This window comes from Macaca thibetana, chromosome 19, assembly GCF_024542745.1.
Source record: "Macaca thibetana thibetana isolate TM-01 chromosome 19, ASM2454274v1, whole genome shotgun sequence".
NCBI classification, from domain to species: domain Eukaryota; kingdom Metazoa; phylum Chordata; class Mammalia; order Primates; family Cercopithecidae; genus Macaca; species Macaca thibetana.
The window spans coordinates 44748984-44762650 of NC_065596.1; the positions used below are offsets into that span (position 1 = coordinate 44748984).

The 13667-nt window shown below is 50.5% G+C and overlaps 2 protein-coding genes across 2 annotated transcripts in view; one reads left to right on the plus strand and one right to left on the minus strand.

The window, feature by feature from the left end:
- Positions 1-13667, minus strand: part of BLVRB (biliverdin reductase B) — a 220150-nt gene that overhangs the window by 76050 nt on the left and 130433 nt on the right. The window lies entirely within an intron of this gene.
- Positions 1-13667, plus strand: part of SPTBN4 (spectrin beta, non-erythrocytic 4) — a 117522-nt gene that overhangs the window by 53270 nt on the left and 50585 nt on the right. The window contains exons 16-18 of the mRNA XM_050768976.1: positions 1025-1162; positions 6215-6965; positions 10271-10473. Coding sequence (XP_050624933.1) covers positions 1025-1162; positions 6215-6965; positions 10271-10473 — 1092 coding nt within the window. The remainder of the gene's footprint in view (positions 1-1024; positions 1163-6214; positions 6966-10270; positions 10474-13667) is intronic.

A 13667-nucleotide genomic window follows, 5' to 3' on the forward strand; every position in this document is an offset into this window, starting at 1 on the left:
GTTGCCCAGTTCTTTGAAACATTGATTTAAAGATGGGAGGACCATGTCCAGCTTAAAATAGACCTCAGTGGCTGTCATGTGGAGGGTGGTTGGAGCAGTTGAGAGTTGTGGCTGGGAACCCAGAGAGGCAACTGGGGTGGGGACCCAGATGGAGTGGAACAGATTAGACCAGGGCTGGAAGTAAGTAGACAGACAGGCCATGGAGGCCGATGGGCCAGAGCAATTTTCTAAAACAAAGCCCAGGGCTCTGGCCTGGGGGATGACAGTGCTGTCCCCAACATGGGGGCCCAGAGGAAGAACAAATTTGAGTCAGATGGGTGTGAATAGCCCCAAGAAGGTATACAGCAGACTTTAGGTTGAAGATAGGTTCAAAAGGTAAGAGGTTGAGGCTGAAGACTGAGGTGTGACTGTCATGAGTTCAGGGGAGAAGACCAAGGCTGTGGGGTTGGGTGGAATCGTCGAAGAAGGGTGTGAGGGAAAACCCAGAGGGCTCAGGGTGGAGTTGCTGCTGCGGAAACTCCCATTTAAACATCGGGTAGAGGCTAGGCATGGTGGCTCACGCCTGTAATCCCAGCACTTTGGGAGGCCAAGACAGGCGGATCACATAAGGTCAGGAGTTCAAGACCAGCCTGACCAACATGGTGAAAACCCATCTCTACTAAAAATAGAAAAGTTAGCTAGGTGTGGGGGCGCATGCCTGTAATCCCAGCTACTTGGGAGGCTGAGACATGAGAATCGCTTGAATCCGGGAGGCAGAGGTTGCAGTGAGCCGAGATTGTGCCACTGTACTCCAGCCCGGGTGACAGAGCAAGACTCCGTCTCAATACATACATACATACATACATACATACATACATACATACATACATAAAATTAAATTAAATTAACAGCAGGTAAAAGAGGAGGAGCCCACAAAGGAGGCTGAAAAGGAGGGTGGAGAATTAGGAGTAGAACCAGTAGAAGGCGTTTCATAAAACCAAGGTCCGCAGGGTTCGGGTGTCTGAGCATCTCCATCCTCCTGCAGATTCGAGAGCCTGGACCAAGAGATGAACAGCCTGATGGGCCGCGTTCTGGACGTGAACCACACGGTCCAGGAGCTGGTGGAAGGAGGCCACCCCAGTTCAGATGAGGTGCGTTCCTGCCAGGACCACCTCAACAGCAGGTAGGAGGGCCTGGGGCTGGGAGTCCCTCCCATCCTTCCCTTCCACACTCACACAACCGTGGACAGCAAAGATGTGCAATCTCAAACCCCTGGAATCATAATGGCCACCTGATAAATCAACAAAATGTTGACCAAGAATCATAATCCCCAGTACTGGTGATGACGTGGTAAAATTAAAACAGACATTTCAGTTGGCTGTTCATTTATTTATCCAGAAATAATTTATTGAATATCTACAATCTGCCAGGAGTATTCCCAAGCACTTTATGTAACTTTTTACAGTATCCCAATGTTCTTTCGGGCACAATGGCTCATACTGGTAATCCCAGCACTTTGGGAGGCTGAGATGGGTGGATCACTTGAGCTCAGGAGTTCGAGACCAGCCTGGGCAACATGGCGAAAGCCCCATTTCTCTCTCTATAAAAAAAACAAAACAAAACAAAACAAAATTTAGCCAAGCATGGTGGTGCACACTTACAGTCCCAGCTACTCGGGAGGCTGAGGTGGGAGGATGCCTTGACGCCAGGAGGTAGAGATTGCAGTGAGCAGAGATTGTGCCACTTCACTCCAGCCTGGGTAATAGAGCCAGACTTTGTCTCAAAAAAAAAAAAAAAAAAAAAAAATTCCAATATCCCAATTTCCATGGTAAAGGTCCTAGAATTCAGATCTTTCTCTCTCTCTCTCTCTTTCTTTTTTTTTTTTTGAGATAGTCTCGCTCTGTCACCCAGGCTGGAGTGCAGTGGCGCGATCTAGGCTCACTGCAAGCACCACCTCCCGGGTTTACTTACGCCATTCTCCTGCCTCAGCCTCCCTAGTAGCTGGGACTACAGGTGCCCACCACCATGCCTGGCTAATTTTTTGTATTTTTAGTAGAGACAGGGTTTCACCGTGTTAGCCAGGATGGTCTCAATCTCCTGACCTCGTGATCCGCCTGCCTCGGCCTCCCAAAGTGCTGGGATTACAGGCGTGAGCCACCGCGCCCAGCCTCTCTCTCTCTTTCTTTTGAGACAGGATTTTGCTCTGTTGCCCAGGCTGGAATACAGTGGCGTGATCATGGCTCATTGCAGCCTCCAACACCTAGGCTCAAGCGATCCTCCCACTTCTGCCTCCTGAGGAACTGGGACTACAGGTGCACACCACCATGTCCAGCTAATTAAAACATTTTTTTTTGTAGAGACGGGGGTCTCACTATGTTGGCCATGCTGGTCTTACAACTCCTGGGTTTGGCTGGGTGTGGTGGCTCACACCTGTAATCCCAGCACTTTGGGAGGTCAAGGCAGGTGGATCACCTGAGGTCAGGAGTTCGAGACCAGCCTGACCAATATGGTGAAACCCCATCTCCACAAAAAATACAAAAATTATCCGGGCATGGTGGCATGAGCCTGTAGTCCTAGCTACTCAGGAGGCTGAGGCAGAAGAATTGCTTGAACCCAGGAGGCAGAGCCTACAGTGAGCCGAGATCACACCACTCCACTGCAGCCTAGGTGACAGAGCAAGAATCTATGTCAAAAACAAACAAATACAGAAACAAACGAAATCTCCTGGCCTCCCCCCACCTCGGCCTTCCAAAGAGCTGGGATTACAGTGTAAGCCACTGCTCCTAGCCTACAACTCTTTTAAGATAAGTAACAAACTAATACAGTACATCTGGAATACTACCAGCAATTCTCCCAGTGCAGGTGGGGTTCCTAGATGAAGATACAGGTCCAAAGAGGTGAACTCCTTATCCAAGATTACTCAGTCTATAAGTAGGAGTCAAATGCAGTTCTGGCTGAATCCTGAGCTGGAGCTGTTTATCTAATATATCCAGTCTTCCTGGTAACACTATGGGGTGGAAATTACCCCACATTAGAGAGAAGAAAACTGGATCTCAGAGAGGTGAAGATGGAGGCCCAAGGTTACATAGCTAGTTAGGGGATCAAATCGGGCTTTGAAGATGGATATGTCTGACTTCAAAGACTGTGTTCTTTTTTTTTTTTTTTTTTTTTTTTTTGAGACAGGGTCTTGCTCTTTCACCCAGACTGGAGTGCAGTGGTACGATCATGGCTCACTACAGCCTTCACCCCCCACCGAGCTCAAGAAATCCTCCTGCCTCAGCCTTTTGAGTAGCGGGACTATGGGTGCGCACCACTGCACCTGGCTACTTTTTGTATTTTTTGTACAGATCGGGTCTCACTTTGTTGCCCAGACTGGTCTCGAGCTCCTGGGCTCAAGTGATCTTCTGCCTTGTCCTCTACAAGTGCTGGAATTACAGGCATGAGCCACTGCACCCCACCCAAAGACTATGCTCTTGACTCTCTGGTGTAAGATTCCCATATCCAGGGATTTTAAAATCTCTATAGCCGAGACAATCGCAAAGCATCCAGCCTAAAAAGATAACTACAACAGTAACAATTTATAGCATGTAGAGAGATCTATATGCCGAGTGCTTTAGCCACATGATCTCATTACACACTCAATGAAGTGGACTTTATTATCCCCATTTTCCAGATAAGGAAACTGAAGATCAGAGAAGGAAATGATTTGCCCAAGGTTACATGGCAAATCTGGCTAGAGCAGAACTTGAACTCGGGTCTGTCTGATTTCAGAGTCCTAATATCTGTCCTTGTAGTGTGTCCATTCTAGAGAAGGCACAGAAACAGTTAAATATGCTAATAAATGAACAAGATATTTAGAGAATCATAATGGCTTTATGCAAGGAATAGGCAGGTCATGGTGACTCACACCTGTAATCCCAGCATTTTGGCAGGCCGAGGCGAGCAGATCACTTGAGGTCAGGAGTTTGAGACCAGCCTGGTCAATGTGATGAAACCCCATCTCTACTGAAAATACAAAAACTAGCCGGGCGTGGTGGTGCACACCTGTAATCCCAGCTACTTGGGAGGCTGAGGCAGGAGAATCCCATTTACCTGGGAGGCGGAGGTTGCAGTGAGCTGAGATGGTGCCACTGCACTCCAGCCTGAGCAACAGAGCAAGACTCTGTCTCAAAAACAAAACAGGCCAGGAGCGGTGGCTGACGCCTGTAATGCCAGCACTTTGGGAGGCCAACGTGGGCAGATCACGAGGTCAGGAGATCGAGACCATCCTGGCTAACGCGTCAAATCAAAACCCTGTCTCTACTAAAAATACAAAAAAATTAGCTGGGTGTGGTGGCGGGTGCCTGTAGTCCCAGCTACATGGGAAGCTGAGGCTGGAGAATGGCCTGAACCCGGGAGGCGGAGCTTGCAGTGAGTCGAGATTGCGCCACTGCGCTCCAGCCTGGGCGACAGAGTGAGACTGCATCTCAAAATAAAATAAAATAAAATAAAATAAAATAAACCCATACTATTGAGGACCCCAAGAGCTTGTTTTAGTGAGTCATATTTATTGCTATTTACTATATTAGAACTTAATACTGAGAAAATTTTAAATGTTTTTATTTTTATTTATTTATTTTGAGACAGGGTCTCATCACTCTGTCACCCAGGCTGGAGTGCAGTGGCACAATCACGGCTCACTGCAGCCTCGACTTCCCAGGCTCCAGCGATCCTCCCAAGTAGCTGGGACCATAGGTGTGCGCCCCCACGCCCAGCCAATTTTTGTATTTTATGGGTCTCATCATGTTGCCCAGGCTGCTTTCCAACTCCTGAGCTCAAGCGATCCACCTGCTTCCGCCTTCCAAAGTGCTGGGATTACAGGTGTGAACCACTGCACCTGGCTGAGAAATTTGAAAACATTAAGTTATTTAAAAATAACAATAAGCTGGGAGTGGTGCATGCCTGTCGTCCCAGCTACCCAGGAGGCTGAGGTGGGAGGACCGCTTGAGCCTGGATTGGGGGCTTCTGTGTGCCATAAAGGAGTTCGTGAATAGCCACTGCATTCTAGCCTGGGCAACAAACATAGTGAGATCTCATGTCTTAAAATTTTTTTAAAAATCTAAATATCTAATGTGTTAATATAACTAACATATTATTATATTTATTTATTTGTTTATTTATTTATGTATTTATTTAGAGACAGAGTCTTGCTCTGTCGCCCAGGCTGGAGTGCAGTGGCCCCATCTTGACTCACTGTAAGCTCCGCCTCCTGGGTTCACGCCATTCTCCTGCCTCAGCCTCTCGAGTAGCTGGGACTACAGGCGCCCGCCACCACACCCGGCTAATTTTTTTGTATTTTTTTTTTTTTTTTTTTTTTTTTTTTTTTGAGACGGAGTCTCGCTCTGTCACCCAGGCTGGAGTGCAGTGGCCGGATCTCAGCTCACTGCAAGCTCCACCTCCCGGGTTCACGCCATTCTCCTGCCTCAGCCTCCCGAGTAGCTGGGACTACAGGCGCCTGCCACCTCGCCCGGCTAAGTTTTTGTATTTTTAGTAGAGACGGGGTTTCACTGTGTTACCCAGGATGGTCTCGATCTCCTGACCTCGTGATCCGCCCGTCTCGGCCTCCCAAAGTGCTGGGATTACAGGCTTGAGCCACCGCGCCCGGCCATTTTTTTGTATTTTCAATAGAGATGGGGTTTCACTGTGTTAGCCAGGATGGTCTCGATCTCCTGACCTCATGATCCGCCCGCCTTGGCCTCCCAAAGCGCTGGGATTACAGGCGTGAGCCACCACGCCCGGCCAACTAACATATTTTTATAAAAAAAATAACTTTTCATAACAAAAAATGTACTAAGAATGGCATTGTTTCGTACCTTTGTAAATCTCTTTAAAGTCTGGTTTAAGAGACGGCAGCTGGGCTTCTCTTAAGTCAGAGTCGGCTTCTGCACTCAGTCTCTCCTGCCGCCTCTGGAAAACTTCACTGAACACTCGGGAAAGAATGAGAGTGAAAAAGCAAATGGCGTCTTAACACATTTTTATGAAGATCGTTTTGTCCTCGATCAGATTACATGTTGAGAACGGCTGCCCTAAGCAAAAGTGATGGGTAGGGTTCCATTTTACACCGGCAGAAACTGGGGAAACTGAGGTCACACAATGGCTGGGTGGCTTGGGCCCGGATTCTACCCTGGGTAGGCGGGCCCTCCGCGCCCAAGAGGAGTCCCTGTCCTCCTCAAGTCACTCTCTTTCTCCTGGGCAGGTGGAACCGCATCGTGGAGCTAGTGGAACAGCGCAAAGAGGAAATGAGCGCGGTGCTGCTGGTGGAGAACCACGTGCTGGAGGTGGCCGAGGTGCGCGCCCAGGTGCGTGAGAAGCGGCGAGCTGTGGAGAGCGCGCCCCGCGCCGGCGGCGCCCTGCAGTGGCGTCTTAGCGGCCTAGAGGCCGCTCTGCAGGCGCTGGAGCCACGCCAGGCGGCCCTTCTGGAGGAGGCAGCCCTGCTGGCAGCGCGCTTCCCGGCGCAGGCGTCGCGGCTGCACCAGGGCGCGGAGGAGCTGGGCGCTGAGTGGGGCGCGCTAGCCAGCGCGGCTCAGGCCTGCGGTGAGGCGGTGGCAGCAGCAGGGCGCCTGCAGCGCTTCCTACATGACCTCGATGCTTTCCTGGACTGGCTCGTGCGCGCCCAGGAAGCGGCGGGCGGCAGCGAGGGGCCCCTGCCCAACAGCCTAGAAGAGGCGGACGCGCTGCTGGCGCGCCACGCTGCGCTCAAGGAGGAGGTGGACCAGCGCGAGGAAGACTATGCTCGCATCGTGGCGGCCAGCGAGGCGCTGCTGGCCGCCGACGGCGCAGAGCTGGGCCCGGGCCTGGCATTAGACGAGTGGCTGCCACACCTCGAACTTGGCTGGCATAAACTTCTCGGCTTGTGGGAGGCGCGCAGGGAGGCGCTGGTCCAGGCACACATCTACCAGCTCTTCCTGCGGGATCTACGCCAGGCGCTCGTGGTGCTGCGTAACCAGGTGCCCACTCGGGGTGTACATTTCGGAGAGGGAGAGTCCGAGGCCGCGTGGGATTGCAGGGACAGGGGCATGCGGGGGTGGGGAGGAGGGTGTTTGCTGGGACCACTGGGTTCTGCGGTGGGTAGGAGTTGAGAGAATATCCGGAATGGATACGTGAGTTTGTGGATCATCCAGTGTGTGTGGAAGCGTGTATGTAACAGAATTTGAGGAGTATGATGAGTAGGGTAGGTTGGTGCCTTATTACAGGTGACAGTTTGTGGGCTATTCCGAGTAAGTAATGCATGTGGATATTTATTGGAGTGGCTTCCTGGGTTCATGGATTATCTGAAAGCAAATAAGACTCTGAGGTTGATTGATGGTTAAATGGGGTTCAAAGAAGATCTTGGTATGGATAACAAAGGATTAGGATTATGGAGGTAGGTAACAGGCTGAGGAGTTATTGGAGTCAGTCAGTGATTGTGGATTACATGGTGTGGATGCCTAAATTAGCACAATATCTTCATTTCTGGGGATGACAACTATGGATTCTCTGGAGAGAGTAACTGTGTTTGTGGCATGAGGAACCAAGTGCAGTGGTTATCTCGGGACAGCCAATCCAGTTTGGAGATCACTCTGGGATGGGAACCAAGTTTGAGAATTTTGGCAAGATAGAACAGCCAGTTTTCAGATTGTCCAAGAGTAGCTTCCAGTGTTTGGGGACCATCTTAGAAAGGGTGCCTGCCTATACTGGTTATCTAAGGGATGCTGACCCAGTTTGAGGATTATCTACAGCAGTGGTCCCCAATCTTTTTTTTTTTTTTTTTTTTTTAAGATAGAGTCTCACTCTGTAGCTAGGCTGGAGGGCAGTGGCATGATCTCGGCTCACTGAAACCTCAGCCTCCTAGGTTCAAACGATTCTCTTGCCTCAGCCAAGTAGCTGGGACTACAGGCGCGAGCCACCATGCCCAGCTAATTTTTGTATTTTTGTAATTTTGCGTTTTTAGTAGAGATGGGGTTTCACCATGTTGGCGAGGATGGTCTCGGTATCTTGACCTCATGATCCACCTGCCTTGGCCTCCCAAAGTGTTGCGATTACAGACATGAGCCACTGCGCTCCCTAATCTTTTTGGTACCAACGACCGGTTTCCTGGAAGACAATTTTTCCACAAACTGGTGCGGGAAGGAAGAATGTTTTCAGGATGATTTAAGCAAATTACATTTATTGTGTGCTTTATTTCTATTGTTATTACATTATAACATGTAATGAAATAATTATACAACTCACTGTAATGTAGAATCAGTGGGAGTCCTGAGCTTGTTTTCCTGCAACTAGGCGGTCCCATCTAGTGACATCTAGGGGTGATGGGAAGCAGCAACAGATCATCAGGCATTAGATTCTCATAAGGAGCGTGCAACCTGGATCCCCCACACGTGCAGTTCACAATAGGGTTTGCCCTCGTATGAGAATGTAAAGCTGCTGCTGATCTAACAGGAGGCGGAGCTCAGACAGTAATGCTCACTTGCCCGCCCACCTCCTTCTATGCAGCCCAGTTTTTAACAGGCCATGGACTAGTACCCCTCTGTGGCCCAAGGCTTGGGAAATTCTGATCTAGGGAGTAGGGGAGAAAGGACAGAGAGCCCCTGAATCATAAGATTACTAAATATGGAGCTGAAGTGAGTGGCCTTGAGAGACCCTTTCTGACCCACCCATTTAAAGAATAGACAGGGGCTGGGCGCGGTGGCTCACGCCTGTAATCCCAGCACTTTGGGAGGCCGAGGTGGGCGGATCACGAGGTCAGGAGATCGAGACCATCCTGGCTAACACGGTGACATCCCATCTCTACTAAAAATACAAAAAAAAAAAAAATTAGCTGGGCATGGTGGCAGGTGCCTGTAGTCCCAGCTACTCGGGAGGCTGAGGTAGGAGAATGGCGTGAACCTGGGAGGCGGAGCTTGCAGTGAGCCAAGATCGCACCACTGCACCCTAGCCTGGGCGACAGAATGAGACTCAATCTCCAAAAAAAAAAAAAAAAAAATAGAGACGGGATCTGTCTATGCTGCCCAGGCTGGTCTCCAGCTCCTGGGCTCAAACAATCCCCCTGCTTTGGCCTCCCAAAGTGCTGGGATTACAGGTGTGAGCCACTGTGCCTGGCCCTGACCCACCCATTTTACCAGTTAGGAAACTAACCCCAGAGGGAAAAGAACCTCCTTGAGTTCACACAGTACCCAGTTTAGTTGTCTTCTTTTTTTGAGACAGGACCTCACTCTGTCACCCAGGCCTGAGTGCAGTGGCACGATCACGGCTCACTGCAGCCTTGACCTATGGGGCTCAAGCAATCCTCCCACCTCAGCCCCCCAAGTAGCTGGGACTACAGGCATGTGCCACTACGCCTGGTTAATTTTTTGTATTTTTAGTAGAGATGAGGTTTCACCATGTTGCCCAGGTTGGTCTCAAACTCCTGAGGTCAAGTGATCCTCCCGCCTCAGCCTCCCAAAGTTCTGGGATTATAGACATAAGCCACCATGCCCAGGCTTCAGTCTTCATATTAACCAAATATTTACTGAGTGCCTCCCCTGTGCTGGGCACTATTTTGGGGCAGAGCACACCTCAGGCAACAAAATACAAAATCCTGCCCTCATGTGGTTGACATTCTAGTACGTGGGGGAGGAGAGAGTAAACAAGTCAATGCATTGCTAATATTGCCAGGTATATGCTATGAGAAATAATACAGGAGGGTTGGCCAGGTGCGGTGGCTCACGCCAGTAATCCAAGCACTTTGGGAGTCCAAGGCAGGTGGATCACCTGAGGTCAGGAGTTTGAGACCAGCCTGGCCAACACGGTGAAGGCCCGTCTCTACCAAAAATACAAAAAATTAGCCAGGCTTGGTGATATGCACCTGTAATCCCAGATACTTGGGAGACTGAGGGAGGAGAATCACTTGAAACCAGGAGGTGGAGGTTGCAGTGAACTGGGTTGCACCACTGCACTCCAGCCTGGGCAACAGGGTGAATCTCCGTCGGCTCCCTCCCCCCACAGAAAGAAATAATACAGGAGGATAGTGGGATAGGGCTGGGGTGGGAGTTGGTATTTTTGGCAGGGTGGTCAGAGACTTGAAGAAAGTGAAAGAGCCAGCCATGGGGGTATCTGGAGGGACAGACCTCCAGGCAGAGACACCAGCATGGACAACGGCCCCGAGGTGGGACCACAACTGCAATGTTCGATGCTTGCAAGGTTGCGGGAAGTGGTGACAAGCCAGGCTGGCAGCCTCTCCCAGGTCCTGGAATAGAATGAGGCTGACCTTTGCACCATGCTCCCTCCTCCCCAGGAGATGGCGCTGTCTGGTGCGGAGCTCCCGGGCACAGTGGAATCGGTGGAGGAGGCGTTGAAACAGCACCGGGATTTTCTCACCACCATGGAGCTGAACCAGCAAAAGATGCAGGTGGCCGTGCAGGCTGCGGAGGGCCTGCTGAGGCAGGGCAACATCTATGGGGAGCAGGCTCAGGAGGCTGTGACTCAGCTGCTGGAAAAGTAGGTCCCCCAGACCCGTCCACCCCAGGGAGGGGGCAGAAGATGGGGCCCAGCATAGGGGAGTGGTGTGGGAGGCCAGGGTCCCGCTCCTTTCATCACAATTTCTGCTTCTCTGTGGCCCTTTCCTATTTCTATTTAATTCCATGTTGTCTTAGATTTGATTTAAGTGGATTTTTTTTTGAGATGGGGTCTCGCTCTGTTGTCCAGGCTGGAGTGTAGTGGCACAATCTCGGCTCACTGCAACCCTCACCTCCTGGGTTCAAGTGATTCTCCTGCCTCAGCCTCCACAGTAGCTGGGACTACAGGCATAAGCCACCACTCCCGGCTAATTTTTGTATTTTTAGTAGAGACACGGTTTCACCATGTTGGCCAGGCTGGTCTTGAACTCCTGACCTCAGGTAATCCACCTGCCTCGGCCTCCCAAAGTGCTGTGATTAGAGGCATGAGCCACTGCACCTGGCCTTAAGTGGATATATTGTGAAAAGGTAACCTGAGGCTGTCAACCCAAAATATACAGAAGGATATACAATGAAAGGTTTCTTCCTCAAGCTTGCCCTCAGTGTTCGATAGCTGGTCCTGTTGTTAAAATGTTAGGCTGGGTGCAGTGACTCATAGCTGTAATCCCAGCACTTTGGTAGGCTGAGACGGGAGGACTGCTTGAGCCCAAGAGTTCCAGACCAGCCTGGGCAACACAGTGAGACCCCGTCTCTAAAATTAAAAAAAAAAAAAAGATAGCTGGGTGTGGTGATGTGTGCCTGTAGTCCCAGCTACTCTTGAGGCTGAGATGGGAGGATTGCTTGAGTCTGGGAGATTGAGACAGCAATGAACTGTGATCACACCACTGCACTCCAGCCTAGAGGATAGAGCAAGACTCTGTCTCCACTCCAAAAAAAAAAAAAAAAAATGGTTAACTTACTTCCCTAGATGCCCCATTATCCCTCCTGCTCTCCTGCTCTTCTGCAGCCTCCTTGGGAACTCCCAGAACTCCCCAGATCCAGCAGCTAGAGGCCAGGCACAGGTGCGCTCCAGCTTTCCAGATGGGACCGTGTCCCCTGCCAGGCTGGTTGTCAAATATTTTGTGTAAGCACCTCTGCCTGGCCCCAGCTACTCTCGGAAGCATGCAGAGTGAGTGTCTGTGTGTCTCTGTGTCTCTCTCATCTCTTGAACCTCGTTGTTCTCTGCTTCTGTCACCATCTGTCTCTTGCCACCACTCTCTTGTCTGTCCTTGCACTAATCAAGCGAAGACATTTATTGAGCACCTGCTGTGTGCCAGGCACTATTGTAGGTAGGCCCTGAACAAAACAGCACCACCACCTCCAGCCATCATGGGAAGTCCCTTCTCGTCTTCCAGACCTAGTTCTGTCCATCATTAGAGCTGTTTCTGCTCCTCCTGGTGACCCTAAATTTCTCCGCTCAAGCTCTCTGGCTCTCTCTGGCATGATCCAGGCCAGAAAAGGACCCAGTACCCCTCCTTCTGTCTTCCCATCTTCTGACAGAAAGCATCCCTGGTCACTTCACTGTGCCACCTCCAGCCCCAAGACTGTTACCCATTTTCTGTTTAGGGCTCAGACATCCTTTCCTTAGATTTATCTGGGACAAGGCTGCAAGTTTCTAAAAGAAACTTTTATGGAAATTCTGTTCTTGAGGATGCAAGAATAGGGGATGCACTCATCATTTAGTGCCCCCTTTTCCATCCAGGCCTGGATCCTTCCTTCCTTTGTCCCACTTTTTTTTTTTTTTTTTTTTTTGAGACAGGGATCTTACTCTGTTGCCCAGGCTGGAGTGCAGTGGTGCAATCATAGCCCACTGCAGCCTGGAGCTCCTAGGCTCAACCAACTCTCCTGCCTCAGCCTCCTGAGTAGCTGGACTACAGATGTGAGCCACTGAGCCCGGCCTGTTCCACATTTTTTGAGCATCTGCTGCATGCCAGGCTCAGCAAAACGAGGAGGAGGAGCCCGGGGGATAGTTCATTCCATGATTCACTCATTCATTTCTTTTCAGTCATTCATTAATTGCTCCTTTCACCGTATTGTTTATTCACTCATTCTCCAGTCAATTAAACATGTACTGAGCCCGTGCTCGGTACGGAGTGGGGTGTGGTCACAGAGATGACCAGGACAGAATATGATTCCTGCTTCACAGAGCTCAAACGTTATCTGACAAGGATGGCCCAGAATGCTCGGGGCTGGGATGGAGGAAGCCCGGCAGAAAGGTCAGGGTCCAGATGGGAGACGTGCAGGGGCTATGGGAGAGGCAGCATTTGCCCCAGGCTTGTGGTGGGTGAGATGTGAACACAGAGGTATTGAGACGGACTAATCGCTGCACCTCCCCACCATCCCGGTCATTTATTTATCTGGGGACACATTTTCCACCCTGTGGGAGGAGTGGGAGGGGTTTCTACATCCACAAGGGGGCAGAGCCATACAGAGCTGGGGACTGGGGCCCTGGGGGTCTCAGACCTGGCTTCCCCCTCAACCTGTGACATTCAGGGCAAGTCACTTAGAGCTTCGGCTTGCCTGGCCCCTCAGCTGGAACCTGTGTGTGAGGTGCTGTTCTTTTTTTTTTCTTTTTTTTTTTTGAGATGGAGTCTCACTCTGTCACCCAGGCTGGAGTGTAGTGGGGCGATCTCGCCTCACTGCAACCTCTGCCTCCTGGGTTCAAGCAATTCTCCTGCTTCAGCCTCCTGAGTACTGGGATCACAGGCAAGAGCCACCATGTCCAGCTAATTTTTGTATGTTTAGTAGAGACAGGGTTTCACCATGTTGGCCAGGCTGGTCTCAAACTCCTGACTTCAAGTGATCCACCTGCCTCGGCCCCCCAAAGTGCTGAGATTACAGGCATGAGCCACCGTGCCCAGCCGCTAGGTGCTGTTCTTTTCTGCATTTTGCATGTCAGGCTCAGAGAGGAAAACTGACTTGCCCAGAGTCATGACCAGGAAGTGCCACAGCCTGGATTTGAACCCTGTTGCTTTCTTTTCTTTTTCTCTTTTTTAAAGACAGGGTCTTGCTTTGTTGCCCAGGCTGGAGTGCAGTGGTGCGATCACTGCTCACGGCAGCCTCCACCTCCTGGGCTCAAACAATCCTCCTGCCTCAGCCTCCTGAGTAGCTGGGACTACAAGCGTGTGCCATCTTGCTTGGCTAATTTTTAATTCTTTTTTTTTTTTTTTTTTTGTAGAGATGAGGTCTCACTATATT